Source organism: Anarhichas minor, unplaced genomic scaffold (genome assembly GCF_050575085.1).
Source record: "Anarhichas minor isolate MPS153535 unplaced genomic scaffold, ASM5057508v1 ptg000003l, whole genome shotgun sequence".
Taxonomy (NCBI): Eukaryota; Metazoa; Chordata; class Actinopteri; order Perciformes; family Anarhichadidae; genus Anarhichas; species Anarhichas minor.
The window spans coordinates 11,557,069-11,576,638 of NW_027466449.1; the positions used below are offsets into that span (position 1 = coordinate 11,557,069).

The 19,570-nt window shown below is 42.3% G+C and overlaps 2 protein-coding genes across 7 annotated transcripts in view; both read right to left on the reverse strand.

Annotated features, from left to right (window-relative positions):
• magi3a (membrane associated guanylate kinase, WW and PDZ domain containing 3a) overlaps positions 1–7,525 on the reverse strand; it is a 104,655-nt gene extending 97,130 nt beyond the window's left edge. The window contains exon 1 of the mRNA XM_076097677.1: positions 6,298–7,525. Coding sequence (XP_075953792.1) covers positions 6,298–6,604 — 307 coding nt within the window. The 5' untranslated portion in view covers positions 6,605–7,525. The remainder of the gene's footprint in view (positions 1–6,297) is intronic.
• Positions 7,526–9,712: 2,187 nt separating this feature from the next.
• tmem269 (transmembrane protein 269) lies at positions 9,713–18,649 on the reverse strand. 6 transcript variants are annotated; one of them, XM_076097865.1, is made up of 8 exons: positions 18,378–18,648; positions 17,277–17,320; positions 16,228–16,313; positions 14,583–14,730; positions 14,019–14,116; positions 12,740–12,883; positions 12,447–12,647; positions 9,713–12,162 (listed from the first exon to the last, which is right to left on the reverse strand). In XM_076097865.1, exons 4-8 carry the CDS (start codon positions 14,621–14,623, stop codon positions 12,053–12,055), a joined length of 594 nt encoding a protein of 197 aa, XP_075953980.1. In that variant the 5' UTR covers positions 14,624–14,730; positions 16,228–16,313; positions 17,277–17,320; positions 18,378–18,648; the 3' UTR covers positions 9,713–12,052. The 6 variants fall into 6 exon arrangements, with proteins under 6 accessions (XP_075953980.1, XP_075953955.1, XP_075953963.1 ...); XM_076097840.1 differs by lacking the exon at positions 16,228–16,313 and having other exon boundaries at positions 18,378–18,649; XM_076097848.1 differs by lacking the exons at positions 16,228–16,313; positions 18,378–18,648 and adding an exon at positions 17,969–17,989.
• Between the last annotated feature and the right edge of the window lie 921 nt (positions 18,650–19,570).

The window sequence follows — 19,570 nt, forward strand, 5'->3', positions numbered from 1 at the left end:
CCCGAAGATCTCCGGCACACAGGGAGCAGAACGCATATATATAGCCAGGCCGCTCAAGGGTTTAAAAACTAGCAGTCAAATGTTAAAATCAATTCTAAAACTCTCAGGTAACCGGTGAAAGGCAGCGAGGATTGACGCGATGTGGTCACTTCTCTACTTGTTAAAAGCCTGGCAGCAGCGTTCTGTATCAATTGCAGTCTTTGAATGTTTGGCCTGCTGACTTTAGCCAGTGATAACATCTCTAACACAACCTGATCATCAATCAAACATGCAGGAAAAACGTTCAAAAAGGACAAAGGAAGACATCAAACTAGATTTGTATGCCTCTGCCAACCAGTCAAGTTGCGGTTTTCATCCATGTCTGTTCACTTCCTAATTTTAACCTATCAGTAGGAACGTAAGGACATGATGTCGCTGGCACGGATAACAAAGGAAGGAGGAATCCTTCCGTGGTCAGACATGAAACACTGCATGCAGAGGTTGTGCAGAAACAACAGCAGTGCTGCAGCTCTGAGAGCAGAAGGGGCCACAGCAGCAGCTGGCTGAGTAGCTGCTTACTGTGAAGGTGTGCGTGGAGGGCGGTGGGCTTCACATCTGTCCGATACCAGATGTCATCATGGGTGGAGGATGGGCCGAAATCGATTCTTTGAGGTGGAGTCCCACGGCCCAAACAGCTGAGTGGGCTGCGCTTGCAGAAGGAGTATGGACCATCAGCGCGGGCACAGGGCCAAGTCTTAAGCACCACAGCCAACCAGGAGATTGAACTCTGAGATTGAGTCTTCTCGGCTGATGTATTACCCAGAGTGTAAAGAAAGATCCCAACTGGAGAAACGGAGGGATGCGCAAGTCCACGCTACCAAGAGGCAATCCGTCTTAGTCGTATCAGTACCTTCCAAAATAAACTCCGAAGATCTAAGGGAGGATACTCCAAGAACGCCAAAACAGCACTACCTCTGCTTCCTCCTTCAGTGTCACAGAACAGACATCTAGTGAGGAATATGGGCAAAATTAAAGCGAACAATCTCTGGCAGCCTTCAAAAGCATGGTGAAGGAGGCGTGCTGTCCTTCTCCATGATTGTGTTTGGCCTCAAAAAAAGGCAACCAGAAGTGGAAACCAATTCAGATGGGCCTTAATTTTTCATTATTATGCATGCTTTGCGCACACACATGCAGGCAGCTCACACAGGCTGGTTACTTGCAGACATGATTGGAAATACCGACTGTGCGGCAAGTCTGAAACAGTAAATGTTGGCTTGATGAACAGTGGGTAGAATCATTTCAGACAGTCACAACAGAGAATCAATGCCGTTATTGGTGATTAATGGGAACGTAATCGTTTTCAGCCCTGAGATTATTATTGCTCTTTCTCGTCTTCTTCGTCCTGTTCCTGCCTCTCCGATCCCCTGTTTCTCTTTCCCCTCCCTCCTATTGTCTGCACTCCTCCCTCTTTGACCCCATTTTCTTTTCTCTAAACCTGTTCATCATTTCTTTTTCTTTTTTTTTTTTTTTTTTAAATCAAATACCTCCATCAAAAGAAAATCCTTCTCGGGAAATTTCCAGTGCGGCGACGTCGCAACATCACGGGGACGTTTCACACAGAGCCCTCCACAAACAAAGTCCCCAAATAGTCTCTCCGCAGACGGCAGTGATCGTGCATCTGGAGGAAACTCGGTTCAATCAACAATCAACCTATCGCCTGAATCCCTCTATCCACAGCTGCACCTGCGTTTTGATTGCTGACAGTCCACTTTTCGTAACACCATCTCGATTTCTATTTCGTGAACCAGTCTGCTGCTCACAGCCACATAAAACAGGGACAATTTCTCTCTTACTCATCCTGTGGGCAATCTGTCATCAAACAAATCAGAGTAGTTTCTCAACGGATTTAGACTGTGGGTATAAACCTGCCATTGGCCACCGATTTCGCCCACCATTCTCCTCTCCCTCCGCGCCATCTATTTTGCAAGGGCATGTCGCTGCATCCTGTGCTAAATAAGTCAAACGTAAAAGTCGGTAGGTGCATAGACTACAAGTCCTTTTTTATTTTCTCTTTATTCTGTCTTCTTCACGATCATTAAATGGCGCAAGCTATATATATATATATATATATATATATATATATATATATATACGGATGAGGTAGTGAGTGACCTGTGTTGCTGTTGTTCCTGCGATACTTGCTGCTACCCGATCCACCATTTCAAATTGCAACTCAGGGCATTTCTGATACTGGTGTTGTTGTTGGAACAACTCCAGAAGTGATGTCCCAGAAATACCTTGTTTACTTCTAACTGCAGCGATCAGTGTCCCAAGAGGAAACCTTCACTTATAAGTGCATGGAGAGATACAATCACAGTGAAACTTAAACAACGTGTGTGTGAAAAACAAAAAGGATGAGCGGAGGAGGTTACCGTTCCTCATGAGCTGCCCGTTACGTATATGCACTGTTTGGATGATGACCTCGTCTTATCTCAAGAAGGATGAATCGCTGTTACAGGGAGACCAATTAGGAGTCAGGCTGAGGGAAGGAGGGCAGGAGTCTCTGAGGTAGAGGTTGTGTTTGAGTGAGTGTGTGTGTGTGTGTGTGTACACGTCTCTAAACTACACCGTCCGTTTCCACCAGCAGCAACCTGCAGACACTGCTGCTGCTGACGTTGCAGCACGACCAGTCAGCGAGTAGAAAGAGGCAGTCTTGGTGAATCAGCACGCACTCATCTCCACTGCCTTTACACATGCCTGCCAAGTCATGGTGCCTGCCAGTGAGAGGCATGGCTCATTCCAAAATGCTATCTTTGTTGCTGGCCTGTTCGATACCGCAATGCGTCTCCATGGACAGCATCGGCGAGGTGGAATGAAGAGGGATGCCCATGCCACTAAACATCTGGGGGCCAATTTAGGGAGCTCTGCCTTTCCCTGATGGTTCCAAGACTGTACGAATGGTGCAGCAATCACATTGCGCAACCCTTCATTCTCCTTCTTCCATCATTCATGTTCTTTCCTCCTCACAAGGACTGACTGTGTTTGCCGTGCACTGCAAGAGAGGGAGGAAAGAAACGCGAGGAGGAGGCAGAGGTGTAAACCTCTATGAAGACAGGGGGAGTGGACAAGGAGATGGTGAGGCGGTGCAGGGCTGTGAGTTGCAGAAGGAGAGGGCTGCTCCACAGAGGGATGGAGGGATGGAAAAAAAGAGTGTCAGAGGCGTGCTTTGGTATTCACAGCAGACTCTGCCGTATGGGGGGCTTCAGTGTGCCCATCCGCTCGCACCGCCGTCCCTCGCCACCGACAGGCTGGCAGGGCGGAGAAGTGTGACAGGTTTGGGGAATGAGCCGGGAGAGCAGCCAGTGGGAGGGGATGATGGATGGATGTCACATCAGGTGTACAGCTGCGATACGCGTACACTTAAACACACACACTGAGAAAATAGGATGCAGCAGAGAATGGTGCCAGTAAAGCTCCCTTTGCACTCAGAATACTGAATGGCTTCCATGTTTTGGAGCTGCAGGAAGAGCGTGAGCCGAGAGGAGGAACTGGATTCACAAATGATTTTGCAACCAAGGAGCGTTGACAGTGACATAGTTGTATTTCATTTTCAAAAGGTTAAAAAGTATGGGGTTTTTTCTCCGCTCAACGCATAAAGAGAACGGACTCTACTCTGGTACTTGAGTGGTTACAATTCTCACCTGATTTATAATGTAAATTCTGAGAGTACACTGTTTAGTCTCAAATATGATGAAAGCAGCCAGTGACTGGAACAGAAGTTACATTTACAGAACCTGAGAGATCCTGACAGCTCCCCTCAGCTAGTTTCGAGCAACTTAGTCATAGAGGCACTGCACCATGGGGGGGGGGGGGGGGGCACATTAACACTGACTGTGCGCTTACTGCTCTGCTGCGCTGCTGCTGATGGCAAACCTAGGAAGTGTTAACCTGAATATGACAACGCCAGCGACACAAAAACAAAAGAAACTGAGATTGCGTAATCTTGAGGTAAAGTAGCAAATTACCACATTGATGTTAAGGTTGCGAATAAAATCTGTTCTCTGTATCGGTTTCTCATTCTTCAGGATAACATACAACCTTTTTTTAATATATATATATATATATATATATATATATAGGTCAATTTTTAGTGGGGGATTCCGCAAAGACTCTTTGCAATCTACGGCCCTGCTCAGACGTCAGTGCGTTTTAGCAGCCTGGGGCGGCTTTGCTGTAGTTCTCAATGGGTGTGAAGTGTTTTGCGCGGTGCTTTTGCTTTGCGGAGCTAAAAAAAAAAAAAAAGAAAAAAAAAAAAGAACTGACCTATGAGAGTGTTTTTCCATCTGTACCTTGCCTTCAGAAATGTATGTACCGTGTGCAGATATAATCTCTGGAGTAGCACTGTAAAATGTGAACCATTGTCTTCTCGGTAGCTATATTTCAGGCTTTTTCAGAGCTAAACGGTCCATCCATTAAGCTCCATGAGGCAAAAACAAGCAGATCTAAGTCTGTTTACAGCATTAATCAATGAGCTGCCCACTCACAAGTCTCTAAGCCGCAATAGGTATCTGTATCACTACGCCTCTACTCTCAATTGCCCCCTCAAGGTTACTGCCTATTGCCTCGCTCCTCTCTCTGGATGGGAGCTGCATACTGAGTGCACCGGCTGGTCTGGAGCCAGAGGACCACTCCAGGCAAAACTTCTGTTTTCTGTCCCGACAGTGCCGGGGAAGTGTCGAGCAGTCAAATATCTTTGATTTAATCGTCATGGCCGGTGTGAAAAAACAAAAAAAGAATAGCATACTGGTGATGGAAAAGGATGGGAAGGAAGGGTACAAAGGCAAAAGTGAGAATCAGAGTGCAATATATGATAATATAGCAAAGGAAAGAAAATACCAGAGGAGAGCGGGGAATGGCAAACTGTGATGATAAGGCATAGTCGGCTGAGGGGGAAAGATAAAGTAAAGTCAAACTGGGCAGCAAGGAGGGAGAGGGGAACAAAATCCTACAGGGGGAGGGGGGGGGCACACTGAAATAAAGAAAATTCTCCATTTTCAGGCTGATGCAACTTGGTTTTGGCTCACATGCAACACTGTGTCGTTTCTTTGGTAATAGACATGAAGTCAAAACTCGAACTTTGCCTTTTATCCCCACTCCCAACTTTCCAATCTCACGAGTATACAAGTTTATATGCACACCACACCAGTCGGTCTAACATGTGATCCGCCACCTCATCTTGGCACGGAGCGAGCCATTAATGATGGATGATGCTTGAATGAATCATGAGGAAGAGGACAGAGATATAAAACACACAGCGAGGGCCCCAAGGGGAACAGAGGAGCCTATGGTAAGCAGCCTGCGCATGTCAACGTGTGGCTTGAGCATCAGAATACAGCTATTACATAACACAGAGAAAATGTTAAAACACTTGTACCCGAGTACACTGTGTGGAACTGAGAAAATGCACTTTTGCCAAACTTGATTCTATTGTCCAATGGGTGTTTGAAGCGCTACAAGTAGTGACAAGTTTGGTCTTCTGTGATGCAGAAAAGTGATAATCCTGTGATATTGATTACAACCACATCCACTGACCCTAATCAACAGGGCAACCGTATGTGCAGCAGAAGGACCAATCTGCGTCACATAAAACCACCGTAACTGCCCGACAGTCATGGTGCCAATCTGAGTCGCCATGCTGAGGCAGCATCTTAGAGGATTTAAGGATGAGGGCCCAATTGATTCAATTAGACCTGGACTCGCCTTAACGCCAGCAGGCCGACACCGTCTAAGCTGGTCAAGGCAGCCATTAATAAAATCTGAGCGAAGTGTTTGCAAAGCACCGCACTCAGCAGGGCCTCTATCAAATCCATCCATCCATCCATAAACACACACACACACACATAAACACACACACACACACACAGTCTGTCAGTATGCTTGGCACATTTCACACACTCAGAAGTCATGTCTGTGAGCCATGAAGAAGTGCAAACTGATTGCTATAGTAAGTCGGCTAATAACATGCACATACAATGAATGAATAGGAGCCATGCAGATAGACAATTTAAATATGCTAAAGCCAGCTGAAACACACACACACACACCTAACCTGAAAACTGGCTTCCACCTCTACATAAGACTGCACACACACACACACACACACACACACACCCATCAACAATCTCACCTACCACAAGCTTCTCAATCTTCAAGTTACAGTGATGTAACCATTGTAGAGCGCTTTACACAGCATGGCAGGTTTGGTTGTGTGTGTATGGGGGGGGGGGGGGGGGGGTTCATTGCGATTCAAATACACACCTGGTTTCACAGTCTTCAGGCGGATGGGCTCCCGAAAGTGGCGGATGACAGCCAGCGTGTCTCGGTTGGTGAGTCCGCTCACCGGAGTGCCGTTCACCTCCAGCAGCACGTCCCCGCTGCAGGGAAGCCTCCCGGCGTGACAAACCATCGCGTCCGAAACTACGTCTCCGAGATGGGGGAACTCTCCCAGCTCAGCGCCTCCGCGCACCTCAACCACCGCGACCAACTCTCCGGAACCCCCCCACGACAGGGTGCACTCCTGCACTTTGGCGGACCAGTGCTTCTTCTTCTTCAGTGTCTTGGACATTGTCGGTAGCTGCTGTAAACCTGGCAGGAAGTCCAAGAACGATCGTCCCTCAACGCAAGACCCGCTTCTGAGCCTAAGACGCAATGACGCATGGGAAAATCATCGCAGATCAGAGAAGTTGAGGCTGATTTCTTGTGTTGTATTCCATTCCAGGGTAAACAAATCTCTCTCTCCTTTTTCTCAGATCGAACTCCCTCTGTTGATGATCGATCCTTCCATCGAGCATCACCTGTCTGCGACTGGGATGCGAGATCAGCTGCGTCAGTGTCGCATTGAAGCGGAAAGTGTTGGTTCTGGTGCTTGGGGCGTCTCGATCCCACAGCCCGGTTCACAGCAATGTGAACTTAAAAAAAACAAAAAAAAACAATAGCAACCTCCTCCACCCACGTTACAACCCCGACATCACGGAGCAGGACCGAAACGGTGAGCCCCCCCCCCCCCCGTCGTTCGTGCGCACCGGAGTGCCCGCGAGTTCCAAAAGCGTGGAGTATATATTCCACGTTAAGACTTCAGCAAATACCAGACAATCTGAGTGCCCAAAAAACTACTTTAAGGAGAAAATACTTTACATAAATACTGCTCCCTCGGTCCAGTGACAGCTCTTCAATCCGAACATACCGGAGTCAACTTTACTCTGCGCACCTGTCCTCCTCTCTGCCCCCCCTCCGCGGTGACATCAGCAAAGGCAGTCCTTGGAAACGGGAAAACATACCTGGCACTCGGTCGGATCAGTAATCGGATCCTTACCAAACTGAAGCCTTGCTTCTCGTTCTCCGTTACGCGCTCGGTGCACTTCCGCGCTTTTCTACTAAAAAAAATTTAAAAAACTACGCAGCCATGCAACGGACGTGATCCGATTAGGCTTCACTCCACAACTTTTTTTGATCTTTTTCCGTGTTGCTTTTCCTGAATGCAGGAGCGTCTGTCCAATCAGAGATTGGGGGGGGGGCGGTCGTAGAGTATCTCCGTTGAACCAATAATGAATGGCAAGAGGCGGGGCTTCTGTGATTGAGACGCGCTGGATTTTTGTTTCCATGGTGTGTCCAAAGCAAGGCGGAGCTCCAGTCCTGGGACACATCTCTTCACGTGGGAAATGCTTTTTTGCAAATTCGGGATTGTCGGCATACAGTTTATATGCAATTTGCCCAACGTGTTCTTTATTCTGTGGACTACAATGTGTGATTATTTGGCTTTATTATTGTTGAAACCATGCAAATTGCAATATTTCCTGCACTCAGAACTGAGGACTCGGCTGCTGGTTGGAGGCTATTTCTTGCGCAAGTCTGCCCTCTTGTGGTTGTATCCTTTCCCAAGCACCAATAACAACACTGTACTACTATAATAAAATATACAAACTTATTGTGTTCTTTTGTATTAATTAAATACCAGGACACTTCTAACCAGCATATACACTTTTACACACACACACTTTGTTTCCTTGTTTTTATTGCTTTTATCTGTTTTTATTTAGTGGTATTTGTACCTCTAATAGATTGTATGCTATTCTGTTCCAGAGACAGAGCATCATTTTCCACATGGGGCCTAAAAAACAAACTGAATACATCCATTTTGTGTGCACATTACAGTTTAATCAGTCAACTGTTGAGGCAGCCGCAGGTGTTACCACAACACCCGTTAATGTTGTCACTTCTGGGCATTTGTCAATGATTAGCATTTAGTCAACTTTCAGACTCGCCCCTTCGGTCAGCGCCCTCACAGACAAAGCTGAGCCCATTTTCTAAAAGCAGCTGATAAACAACCTTGTTATTGGGATTTGTAAACTTGCTGCTGCGGTTAGATTTTACACTATAAGGTTGGGAATGTGTATTTGCTCGATGGTTGTAGCATCAGGTGTCAGGTTGGAAAACTGTAGCTATTATACTTCATCCCTTGCTTGATTTTTTTTGAATTCCACAAGAACAAACAAAGAAGACCTAGCTCCTCAGCACATTTTACAAATGGTATAAGTTGCAATAACTGTATATCCTGAGAACAACACCAGGTGCTACTATATCATTGGTTCACAATAAACCTGCAGTTACTGTTGTGTTTTTCAACAGGCCAGCAGAGTGTATCCCTGACTGCAGTATGTGTGAGCACTCCAAAGGTCCAGGCAGATTTGTATCCCTGGGAAATTCCCAAAGAGTCTGTTCTTTAAGGGACTAGAGTTTTGGCAGACGGGTCGTCATGGCCCCATTTGTAAAGCTCTGCTAAAGAAGAGAGACAGAGACTCCTCTGCTGTTGGTTTCCATTTAAAACCAAAGTGTAAAAACTTGCAAGGTGCAGTTTTGTTATCCTGGAGCAGAAAACCAGGCTGCCAATCTTTGTGTTAAGTCAAACTTAAAGGTCCAGTGTGTTGGATTTATTGGCATCATCTCTAGAGGTTGCAGATTGCAACCAATTTAATACCAATCTGCTCGTCCCTCCCTGTCCAAGCCAGCTACAGCCAGGGTTTTGTTTGTCCTTTCTGGGCTACTGTAGAAACATGTGTAGAGGACCCCCTCTCCTTATGTTGGTCAATCTAAGCTGAGAAAACACAACAAATATTAGCTTTTTTAGGTGATTAAACACTAATGCAAACTTAGTTCTGAATATTATATTACATTTCTGCTAATAAATCAGCCTAAATCCTACACACTGGCCCTATTACAGACAGACATGAGAATGGTATATTGTCATCTGACTTTCAGCAAGCAAGCGACTTAAGGGTATTTCCAAAAAATGTCAAACTATTCCTTTAACACAGAGCTGTCTTAAATTCATTTTCTATGCTTTTATGATCTTATGAAGTACTGTTGGATGTGGAGTTTCACGGACCGACCTGCATTGTCGGCCGTCGTAAAACATTTTTGAGTATAGCAGAAAGGCAGGACTGCTCTCGTAGGCTCATGTGCTACCAAATACAGCAACAACTAGGAAGCAACATATCAACTGTGACTATCGGTAGGACTCCAATGTAACATCCATGTGCTGAATGTCCACCTTAGGTATTATATATGTTTTATATACAGTTCTAGTCAAACATTAATGATTTGATGAACTCATGACATTGAAAGCAAGTCATTTCATTATAAACTCCTTATTGTCAAAATGTAGAGACAAAAAAAACACGTTAAGATCTTTTCTTTATTCATTGGGCAAAGTACAATTGTTGTATTTGTAATGCTCTTGGCATGCGTACATTACTGTGGCTTCACAGTTTCAAAACCAAAACACTCACACAGGAAAGCAGAATGTACCAGAGTAGATTTGTGTTCCGTTCAGAGTATAGGGCTGGGCAATTATTCAATATGATAATTTATTGTCTTTCAATGCAATCAAATCATCATTAACACATTTATCGAGATATCATGATACACGACTATATTGTCTAAATTGATAACAAGCACATAGTAACTCAAATTTCTCAGAAGATTTTGCACTAAAGTTCTTAATTCAATTGGAAAATACTGAGTTCTTCATTTGTCAAGTATTTAATTGACACAGTAGACAAAAATAGGCATTACCATGTGGTTATTTCATACAGACTATTTTTTGAATTACCAGAAAACACACTTTATCGCGATATACTGTATTGTTATGGGGGATATTAAATTACCTTTATTGAGATAGAAAACAGCCATAGCCCCAGACATATTATGCACTTTAGATTATTTTCACAACATTGGTTATTGTAACCAGGTCAAGAACCACCAGTGGGTTTAGATCAATACCAGAACCAGAACACATGGCAGTTTGTGTTTAATTTTCTTGATTTAGGAAAGTCTGTTTTAGATTTCCCTCAGAAAACGTTAAGTTTAAAAGCTAGATAGCTCATAGCTTTAGCATTTTATGAGTCATCTAAATAAATCTCCCTAATAGTTTTAAAACAAAATTAATGCAAAAGTTCATGTCTTCCGGGTTCTGATATTGTTTATAAGAGGGTTAAAATCATTAAAGCTATCATTAAATTCACTGAACTTAAACTGTGGGTGACGTCATACCTTTTATTTTTAAATCTCAGATTACTTGCTCAAAGATGACCGTTTTTCAGAAGGTGTGGAGTCCAAAATTAAATATGGGTATACTGTATAATTTCAGCATTTGTCACACACGCAATGCAAGGAGGTACAATTACACATTGTGAAACAGGCTCTACGAAAAAAGTGATGTCCCTCAGACAGAATACTGGCCAAGTTAAAGATTAACAACACACTCCAACTCTCCTTCCTTTTGGATTTTACTCATCAATGCTGCTCCACTACTAGAAGTGGTCATGTAGTACAATGTTACGACACATTTAAAGGTGGAGGCAGAACTTGCAGCGAGGGCAGCCTGTGTGTTGTTGCTCTTTAAGGGAAAATTCACATTGAATCACAAGGCAGAAAATTGCTGCTGCGGTGCTATGTATGCATCCACACACACACACGTTGTTGTATTCCTGACTCCACCTCCACTCAACGACTACCATAGTGATCCATTGTGGATTTACTATTTAAACCTCAATGCCTCCTAAAACGGAGGCAAACACATACAATGACCAGATAAAATGACACATAAAAGCAATATGGAAGCATTTTGAAAACAAACAGCAAATCTATTATTAGGAATGACTGCACCATTACATTAGAAATGTTCTCACTGTAAGTCACTGGATTTTAGACCCCTACAAAATGGAAAAGTTGATTACAAGGAAACCCACATCATGACCTGAATGCTGTGAAAGTGAAGTGACCTCAATCCTGATAAAAACATTGACAGTTAACACAAAATTGGTGACAGTGCTTTATTACCGTGTTATAAAGCAGAAAGGACATGGAATTTGAATCTGGTAAAAATGTTGCTGAGAAATCTTGTATACGATTGATTAAAGGCTTTACCTACATACTGTAGCACTCGAGCAGTTACTCATTAAGCTATGCTCAACACACATCATAATAAGAGTTATGATCCTGTGTGATTACACAATTAAACATTTTAAAAACCAAATTAGAAGCAGAAATCTATTAAAAATGTGAAATTATTTTTGTTTTCTTTTTATCTCATCCTGTGCGCTGCTACTGCGTGTTCACAACATTGATGAAAGATTGGATTAATATTGATTTAGGGAGATTACACGGGAGATGAACCTGATGAAAATTTGTGGAACAAGCCATCTGACCCCTGGATTCAGTGAAAATGCAGCACAAACATAAGACAGCATGAAGGCTTATCCTTACTTTAGGAACATTAAAATGCACTTCTCATCCCTCACTCTAACTCTCTTGAATCTGGGCTCTGTTTTAGAGGTGTCGCATCAAAATAAAAAAAGGTCAAATAGAGCGAGTGTTCGCATGTGGAACATGAGCATGTTTCAGCTTGGATCCTCCATGGCAGTAGGGAGCAGCAGCAGTCTGGAAGCCTCAGTTCACCCAGATGGGTCATAGAAGCAAACCTACATGGGAGTTTTGGACAAAGCCAGCACCCATTTTACACTTTACTGCTCCAAAGGGACGTTGGGAACAAAATGTAGGAGACCGACCAGAGCAGATAGTACACACATGCAGGGGGGAATGATGAGCAGAACAGCATGACAACTCCTGGAAATAACAAAAAAAAAAAAAAAAATAGAAGTGTAGTGAGATAAGAGTAAAAACACTGACAAATTGACAAAGCAGCATGTATTAGCAGGAAAAAAAGCCTCGATTACCGAAACTATCTCCATGGCTAGATGTCGCTACTACATGCAGATGCTAAATGTTGTACCTGATCTCTAATTTGATGAAGCATTTCTAATATGAATCCTACGCAGTCATTACTCTTAGCTCTTGTCCAAGAGAAATGTGAATCATACTGGATTTGTTTTTTTATTTAATGGCTTTACCTCCAGCGTAGACTGCTTTCTTCCAGGCCTGGGACTCTAGCACTCTGTCATGGGGGTAGAAGTTCTGGCTGATCATGAAGAGGATCATGGCCACCGCAATGACCCGCAGCAGGGCCAGGTTTCCCCCCGACAGCAGAGAGGCACTGGCCAGGATGGCCGAGGAGTAGATGCAGGGCAGGCCGCGATACATGAACGGGATCCCTATAGGGGCCGAACAAAGAACACATTTCCAGTAGGTCCTTTGAATAATAAAAACAGCATAGAGTACAGTAACTCTACATTTTGGAACTTACCGCTTGTAAAGAAACACAGGCGGGTGAACACTGACAAGACGTAACACACGCATAGGATGTTGTCCAGCAGGTCAGATGTCCTTAGGAGCAATGAAGTGGCGATCCCAAAGGTCGTGAAGTCAGCGTAATCATCAAGCTTTGCACCTGAACATGAAAAAAGAAAAAAGCGAATAACAAACGTGGCTCTGGGAAGTTCACAAGGAGACAATAATTGTATTGGACTGAAATGTAATTCGAATAACTGGCATTAGAAGAGCTACTAGTGAGCGCCAACTGTTGTATTATTACACTTCTTTAAATCAGACAGTAATTTAGTCATGAGTTTACATTCTATCAAAGTTTAGATATGTTATCATCTCTCCCGGTATGGTCACTGATAATGTTACCGACAGGGGGCCTGTGTATGTGAGAAAATCTCCAAGTGGAAATTTCAGAGTCCGCCCAACGGGCAGCCATTCAGTAAACAATATTCTCCACTGCCTCGTCTCTTTATCCCCCCAGGAGCACAGCGCATGTTTTCAGCAGATGAGGTGATTCAGGCCCCGGCTCAAATGACAGAGGTGGAATTCCACAGTCCAGGGTCAACAATTTTAGCAATTTCAGATATGCAGAGGAGCCAAAGCAGCGGGATTAAAAAAGACAATCGGAGCGTGATCCTGTGGAATTAGGCTGCTTAATCAGAAAGTGATTGTTCATTTGACAAAATACATGGGGGGGGGGGGGGGGGGGCACAACAACATCCACCTGCAAAGTCATGCAGAAAAACCCCGTCGGGACACAAAGCCCCCTGAAATGTGCAGCCAACGATGTGATGCACGTGGGAGCTATTTTGGGCTTCGGAGAAAATGTGAACTTTCACACTAGAAGCTTTTAAAATATCCATTTGTGCCTCTTTGTTTACTACAGCGCTGTGATCTTTTGAAAACAAGCCATATCTTATGTTCTGTGTATTTCCATTGGGTGCCATTGACACTCAATAACAAAACCTGAAAATTGTATAATTTGTGGAGTCCTTAGAAATATAGGAAAAGCTAAAAAGCCTGCCATTTGATAAAGCTCAAGTTACATCCCATTAAATATGTACGATTCTTCTATTGGATACTTTGTAAGACTATCCAGAGTATTCAGTGGCGGTGTTTCCTTCAGCTGGTCCCTGTTGTTTATGACTTTGAGCGGCCTGATTGTAAAGTCCAGACAAAGGACTGAGCAGCGAGCCCTGCCAACACCCGAGTCAAGGTTTATCTTTGGTAACAGCTCCCGACGACAACACTCCACTTACCCAGCGCAGAGCAGGCACCGAGTCGCCTGGCAACCGCTCCATCTGCCAAATCCAGAAGGTAGCCAATCAGAACCAGCCAGCATGCAGCATGATGGTGCCTGAACAAAAACAAAAACATGCTTTTAATGAAAATAGAAGGATTTTCCAAGGGGATTCAAAGTCAACTTTTAGTAATTACTGTGGCCCTGAGGGGCTACAATATAAACAAAACAGAAAACACAATACTTCATAAAACCCATCTTATTATTATTATTATTTTTTTCTGTTGGCAAAGTTATTTTGTACTCTGATCTGTTTGAGAAATGTATTTTTTTTGTTTTTTTTTTAAATTGTGGTAGTTTTGTGACACATTGCTTTGTTTTCTGTTTTGTGAAATGCCGTTTCATTTTTTGCCACCGTAATAACTCAAATGTGGTTTTAAAAACCCCCTGGCCAAATCCTTAATTTGTATTAACATTTATGTTTTGTCTTTTTTTGGTTACAATGAGTCCGACCAATCTACAGAGTTTGGTTCACCCCTGACTTAATGCTTCAGATAGTAAAAATCTAACAATGTAAACTCACCCGTTTAGACTGCTGAGAATGGAGGTAATGCCCATGACCATGTTAGCAACTGACAGAGCATTAGCTGCATTTTTACGTGCAAACTCCTTGATCTGGAGTCCCGTGGCTTCATCACTCAGAAAGAGCTTGTTGGTACACTGGAAGAGACCTGAGACCACACAACAGCAGCAGTTAGTAGTTGTCTGTGTAATGCCAATAACCCCTGCCCTGCTAAAGCTACAAGCTAAATCCCTACTATCATTGGGGGAGCATACCAGCTGGCCTTTTGATGAAGGTGTCTAACATGGGGGATAGTTTAATGATTATATCCCAGTTGGAGTCAAACGTCAGTTCAAGTGAAAGGAAAAATGTGTAAAAATTCTGAAAGTATTCTTAATGCTTTACCAGTCATAGATGAATAATTAATTTATATTGATTATAATTTAAACAATATTTTGTACACTGTGAATACATATGGCAAGATATTATAAAATGTGTGCGTGTTTCTTTAACTGTTTTTAAAACAAAATATTGCTTTAAAAGCGATTCCCCTGTCTGATGTAAAAAAAGCATCACTTACCAAGACGTATGTTTATTGGACGAAGACCGACCATACGATACATTCATCCACTTTCAGATTACTAAAATGCATTTGTTACTGTACATTCGTTCATTCGCAGCCTATAGCATGCAACATTACAGTGTCTCATCATCTACGTATTACATGATCAGTTATATCTATGCAATAAACATTATTATAACATTTTTAAAAAGCAGCATGCAGTAAACTTCGATATCAATGGATATGATCATATTTTGCAAAGGATAGACATCAAAAGGATACATGTCTGAACAGGATGCATGTGGAGTGTTAGTGCTCAACTGTAATCATATCAGGGGTCAAATATACACGAATACTGGTGTGGTAAACAAGTTATAAACAGTTAGGAGACTACCACATTGGCTATAGTGAGATTGACCTACTCCATAGACACATACCAGACGTGAGATCTATTATCCTGATAAAACGTTGCGGCCTGAGACAAGGACATGGCAGCAGCACTCCCATAGCTCACTAGTCAAATCTATTAATACCACCTAAGTCTTTAATTGGGCTCATGGTATAAAGACAGATCTACAACCTCTCCTTATTTACTTGTTGACATAACATACAGTATCTATATCAAAATACCTATAGCTTCATGGGGGTGTAAAGCCAATTTGAATAGATGAATTAAGTTTGTTTAAAGTGCAGTTAGTAAAATGTGTAATTACTTGACAAACTTGGTTGTTTTGGAAGGCGAAAGGCGATAACGCTGCAACTTAGTCAGTAAGATGGAATGACTGCTGACACTGCCAGCCAAAAACTTCTTCCTCCCCCCACAAAGCTGTGATGTTTTTTAATGAAGTACAACAAAGAAATCAGTGTTTCCTGTCTGCCTCCGCTCTTGTGAGCTGAATGCTTTCTCTCAAGTCATAGTACTGTCCAAGTAGTGCACAGATAAATGACCTGCAAAATTTTGAGATTTTTTTAAAATGTTGCAGTAGCAACCCTTGTGTTTTTCACCCTGAACTTCCTGTGATTCCAAAGCCAGGCGAGTTCAAGACATTCTTCATCTGAAAGAAAACAGCGTATGAGACACAGCAAAAGCCAACAATAACTTACACTTTTACTTGACAGCATGCTTTCTACTTCTCATTTTGGATTTTTAAAACAATTCACAACCTGGCATTTGGATTGTTATCTGAAAACTGTTCATGGGTAAACAAACACATTAGTTAATGCAGTTTGCTAATGAAATAGTCAGGTTCATTAACTTTAGTCAGAGTAAATACAATAAGGGAAGCACACGTACACTCAATGTACACGTACACCTCAATGTGCAAAGCCAGTGAGGTTGCAGATCTCACTGCCAAGTTGTGCACTACCCACTTTAAGACACTGTCTTGGTCACAAATAATAAAAAAAAAAAAAAAAAAAAAAAAGGATAAAGCCAGAGACGCTGTAATTTTCAAGCAGGTCTCCATTTCTGGATTGCTGCCTAATGACTGCAAAGCATGATGGGAAGGCCCTTGTTATGTAATGCTCTGCTACGTTACAGTAACTGGTAACAACTACCAAGACTAAACGAAAAACAAAGGAAAACAATTCAGAACAGGGATAATCTGACAGGAGCTAACTGAACAATATAAACCATTTACATTTTTCCCTGAGTCAACTGTGTTTTGTGTTAATGGCATATAGTCGAGGAGAAAAGACAATAGGTTCTAAATCCTATACACCATTCAACACGTATTCCTATACATTCTAATGGGTGTGGTTTGTGATTCTGTAATATGAATTCACAGTATATACTTAAACGAGTGAATATCAACAATAAAACATTACATCACGATAAACTACCCTCAAGCTGTGTGGACTAAGTGCAGTGTACATGAATGCGTTTGTACTGTAATGATGGTGTTGATGTCTACATCCACATACTTTATTATAATTGCATATGATAACTTCCTCATGTCTCCTTTATGCTATATGTGTTCTATGTTGTTGGTTTTGTATTCAATTGACTTCGGTTCAAGCTTCTTTAAAACTCGCTCAGTGGTTGTTTTCCTGCCCAAGTAGATCCAAGTAGACCTACAGGTAGGCCTGCCCTCTGGCACACATGTAAATAATAATCCACCTGTTGAGGTGAAATTTAAGAAACAAGTACCTACCAGAAGAGGGAGACAGCAGGATCATGATTGTCTCTGGTTCACAGCTGTAAAATAAACAATTTTTAAAAAAGTGCGTACTTTCATTAGCATTATGACATTCAACCATACATTGAGCATGACGGATACATTTGGACTATCTGAAAACAACAAATAAAAACAAGGTACAACATCATGCCACAGAAAGTCCATGAAAAGATGTTAGGTTGTCAGTTTTGGATCCATATAGACATTTAGCTATACCGTTACCGGTTGTAAATCTGTATTCTTTTGCACTCCATGACTTATTTTATGGCTGAATAATTCTTAAATGCGTTAAATTAAATGTGCGCAACGACAACCGCTGCTGCCTCGCTTGTCTATCCGTTCTTCTCATTTGTTGAAAGTATGATGGCAAAAACCCAAAATACATAAATGGCTGTATGCCAGAAAATGCACCCATGGGTGTTCTTTTACGCTTCTCAAATGTGATCCTGCTACTGAAACCACTTGCTGGTTTACAGCCGCGCAGCGGGGGAGGCCCTCTGCGCAAAAAAACAAAACATCACCAGCTAGAAAATCTAAAAATCAAAAGACCTAAAGCAACAGGTGACTTCGCCGCACGTTTCCGTGAAACTCCATTTGTCATCGCACACCCTTTTTTAACCCTTGAAACTCCTCAGACTGAGCTGGGAGATTTTTTCTTTTGTTCGCACCAAATTGCAAAGAGGTATCGCCATGAGACAGCTGATCGACCATTTCACGCGTTTGCTAGATTATATGGTTGTTGTACAGTGCGCATGACATGATTGAATCGTTTTCGTTTAAAATCGCACGGATGTGGTTTCAGGGCCTTTTCGTATAAATAAAAAAAATAAAAAATAAAAATAAAAAAACGTAATGCTTAATGCTCAGTCAATTCCCCCTGAATAAACAACGGTTGATGATGAAGATATTTAGAGCAGTCAAACAGTTTAACATGAAGATGTTGGAGATAGCTCGTAACTGCGTCACAATCCAACTCGTGCAAATCAGGCCTATATTTTGCGCAACAAAAAAAAATCTATTCTCCATTGATAATGGAGATGTAGGTAACACATACACATGCGGATGGTCTCATCTTACCTGAATGGGCCTCCAAAGATTACAAAATATAGACAAATCCAATGATGGAGACGTCTAAACACGCGCGCCGTGGGGGAGCTTGTCTTTCCTTTTCTTTATCACGTGGTTGATCTCTTTGTCCCTTAACTGTCTTTGGTATGTTGAGTCCCTACGCCGACTACAGTGTGCACAACACAGGCCGTTACCTTTCAGCTTCACAGCCTCTAATTCAGCGCGTCCTTTTAAAGACCAAGGGTAAATCCGCTGTAATATTCCACCGGAAATGACGCTCCTATTGCCGCTAGTTTCTTTTATGACAATCCAGCTAGCGGCTGGTGTCACACCCCCAGCAGTCCTCAAACCTGCTGGTTGTTCGCTTAACACCATTTTTAACCTAGTTGGGGTGTAACACCTGTTCACAAATGTTCTGATTTTACAGTCAGATGTATTTTTAGAATACATCTTTCATTTTTGATGCGATAAAAAAACAAAAGCTGCAATAAAGAAATAAAGCAAACTTCTATTTCTCTAGAATTAGTGGGCTACTGCTATTACTATTCGGCTATTTAATAGGGTACAATAAGACAATAAAGCCACATAAATAAATACATGATGTTATTAGCTTACACTATTCTCAATATTGCATTTTGAAATGTTTTTAAGAAGTTAGTATTTCCACAACATTTTTGCAGATTCATGAATACCTAACAAATGACACTGCACTTCTGCACCAACAAAGCTGTGGACGGTAAGCACAAATGAGTGGAATGTGTTTTCCCGCTGCTCTTATTGCTTCACATGACGACGTATGAACAAACAAACCAATGCACACATATGTGAAATATATATTTGGTGCAAGTCAAGTCAAGTCTAAAGCAAGGCCTCAAATACGCTTCAGTTATCTTGACTTCTAATTCTGGCAGTTGGAATGTGCCCACTTCTCTTTGAGAGTCAAACTGTTGACCTATATTTTGTTGACCCAGTTCTGGTGACCAGGAAGTGGAATGGCAACCCTTCACATACGAGTTAACTCATTAACTACTGAGCTATCATAGATTATTAACAGACTATCACACTATTGTTTTCTGTTTCTGTTTTGATCAGAGCTTTTGAAAAAGACACAGATTTCCTCATGTGCTCTGTGTATTTTCATTAAACACAAAATGCTTATGCTTTGACTGTAACTGTCCAAAAATAACAACAATCTGTTTTAT

What these genes read in the sequence shown, in the direction of transcription:
- tmem269 (XM_076097840.1), bottom strand. Translation starts at nt 17,301, where the DNA reads ATGATCCTGCTGTCTCCCTCTTCTG. An exon ending in CCTGCTGTCTCCCTCTTCTG is followed by an intron (nt 14,731 to 17,276) that starts GTAGGTACTTGT and finishes GTGTGGTCTCAG; the next exon opens with GTCTCTTCCAGTGTACCAAC. An exon ending in ATTCTCAGCAGTCTAAACGG is followed by an intron (nt 14,117 to 14,582) that starts GTGAGTTTACAT and finishes GTTTTTGTTCAG; the next exon opens with GCACCATCATGCTGCATGCT.